This window comes from Wasmannia auropunctata, unplaced genomic scaffold (genome assembly GCF_000956235.1).
Source record: "Wasmannia auropunctata unplaced genomic scaffold, wasmannia.A_1.0 LD336027.1, whole genome shotgun sequence".
NCBI lineage: Eukaryota > Metazoa > Arthropoda > Insecta > Hymenoptera > Formicidae > Wasmannia > Wasmannia auropunctata.
This window is the reverse complement of record NW_012026863.1, coordinates 103,232-104,587: the sequence shown is the minus strand read 5'-3', so window position 1 is coordinate 104,587 and position 1,356 is coordinate 103,232. Positions and strand designations below refer to the sequence as shown.

The following is a 1,356-nucleotide window of genomic DNA, read 5'->3' as shown; positions in this document are numbered from 1 at the left end:
ACGTCACATATTTGGTCTTGTTTTGCTGTCAATATGACGTCAGAAAATGACGTCCGGTGGATGTGACATATCGACGTCATTATCGGGTCTCTGATGACCAATTTAGGTCATCTGAGATCCAATTTATGACGTCGCATTGGTCATTTTATGACCAAAATTTGTTGTCGTTTTGACGTCGTTTTGCTACTTGGGTAGATGATATTACATACTCAGCATTCGGTAACTATTAATCACATCGACAACTATAAAAACGTGTGTGACGTGTGACATTTCAATCTTTGTTTTGAACCAAAAAAGATTGAAATCGGTGAAGTGGATCAAAAGTTATTTTATTTTGAAAATGGAGGTAAATAAGGAAAAAATTCGATACATTTTGCAGTATTACTACGATAAAGGCAAGAACGCTGCACAGGTTTATGAAAAAATTTGTGCTGTTTACGGTGAAAATACTCTCTCAAAATCAACCACACGGAAATGGTTCACTCGCTTTTGTACTGGAAATTTCGATGTTAAAGATGAACCTCGCTCCGGTCGACCAATCACCGAAACGTCTGATGAAATCATGGAAAAAATTGAGCGTGATAAGCATGTGAGCAGTGTGGAGATTGCGAGGGAACTAGGCATCGACCACAAAACGGTTTTGAATTATTTACTCAAAACTGGATACAAAAAAAGCTCGATGTTTGGGTTCCTCACGAGTTAAGTGTTAAGAACATGATGGACCGAATTAACATTTGCGATACGCTACTGAAACGGAATGAAATTGAGCCATTTTTAAAGAGAATAATAACTGGTGATGAAAAATGGATTACGTACGACCATCGAACTCAAAAAAGATCGTGGATAAAGAAAGGAGAGAAAGCGCAAACAATCGCAAAACCTGGATTGACGACAAAGAAGGTAATGTTGTGTGTGTGGTGGGATTGGAAAGGAATCGTTCACTATGAGTTGTTACCGCCCGATCAAACAATTAATTCCGAACTCTACAGTGAACAACTGAAAAGATTACAACAAGCAATTGAGAGGAAGCGGCCAGAATTAATCAATAGAAAGGGTGTCGTTTTCCATCACGACAACGCTCGACCACACACATCTTTGATGACTCGGCAAAAATTGCGAGAGCTTGGTTGGGAGGTTTTAATGCATCCACCTGATATAGCACCCTCAGATTATCATTTGTTTAGGTCTCTGCAAAACTCTCTTAATGGTGTAAAGCTGGCTTCAAAAAAGGCCTGTGAAAATCACTTGATGCAGTTTTTCGACCAGAAACCACAGAAGTTTTATCGCGATGGGATTATGGCTCTGCCCCAAAAATGTCAAAATATTATCGAAAATAATGGAGCATATTTGATTTGA

At 38.8% G+C, this 1,356-nt stretch overlaps 1 protein-coding gene across 1 annotated transcript; it reads left to right on the top strand.

Annotated features, from left to right (window-relative positions):
- Positions 1–340: 340 nt before the first annotated feature.
- Positions 341–1,356, top strand: LOC105452626 (histone-lysine N-methyltransferase SETMAR-like). Its single transcript, XM_011693902.1, is given in 2 exon segments — positions 341–665; positions 668–1,356. Coding segments are annotated over 2 exon segments (1,014 nt in total).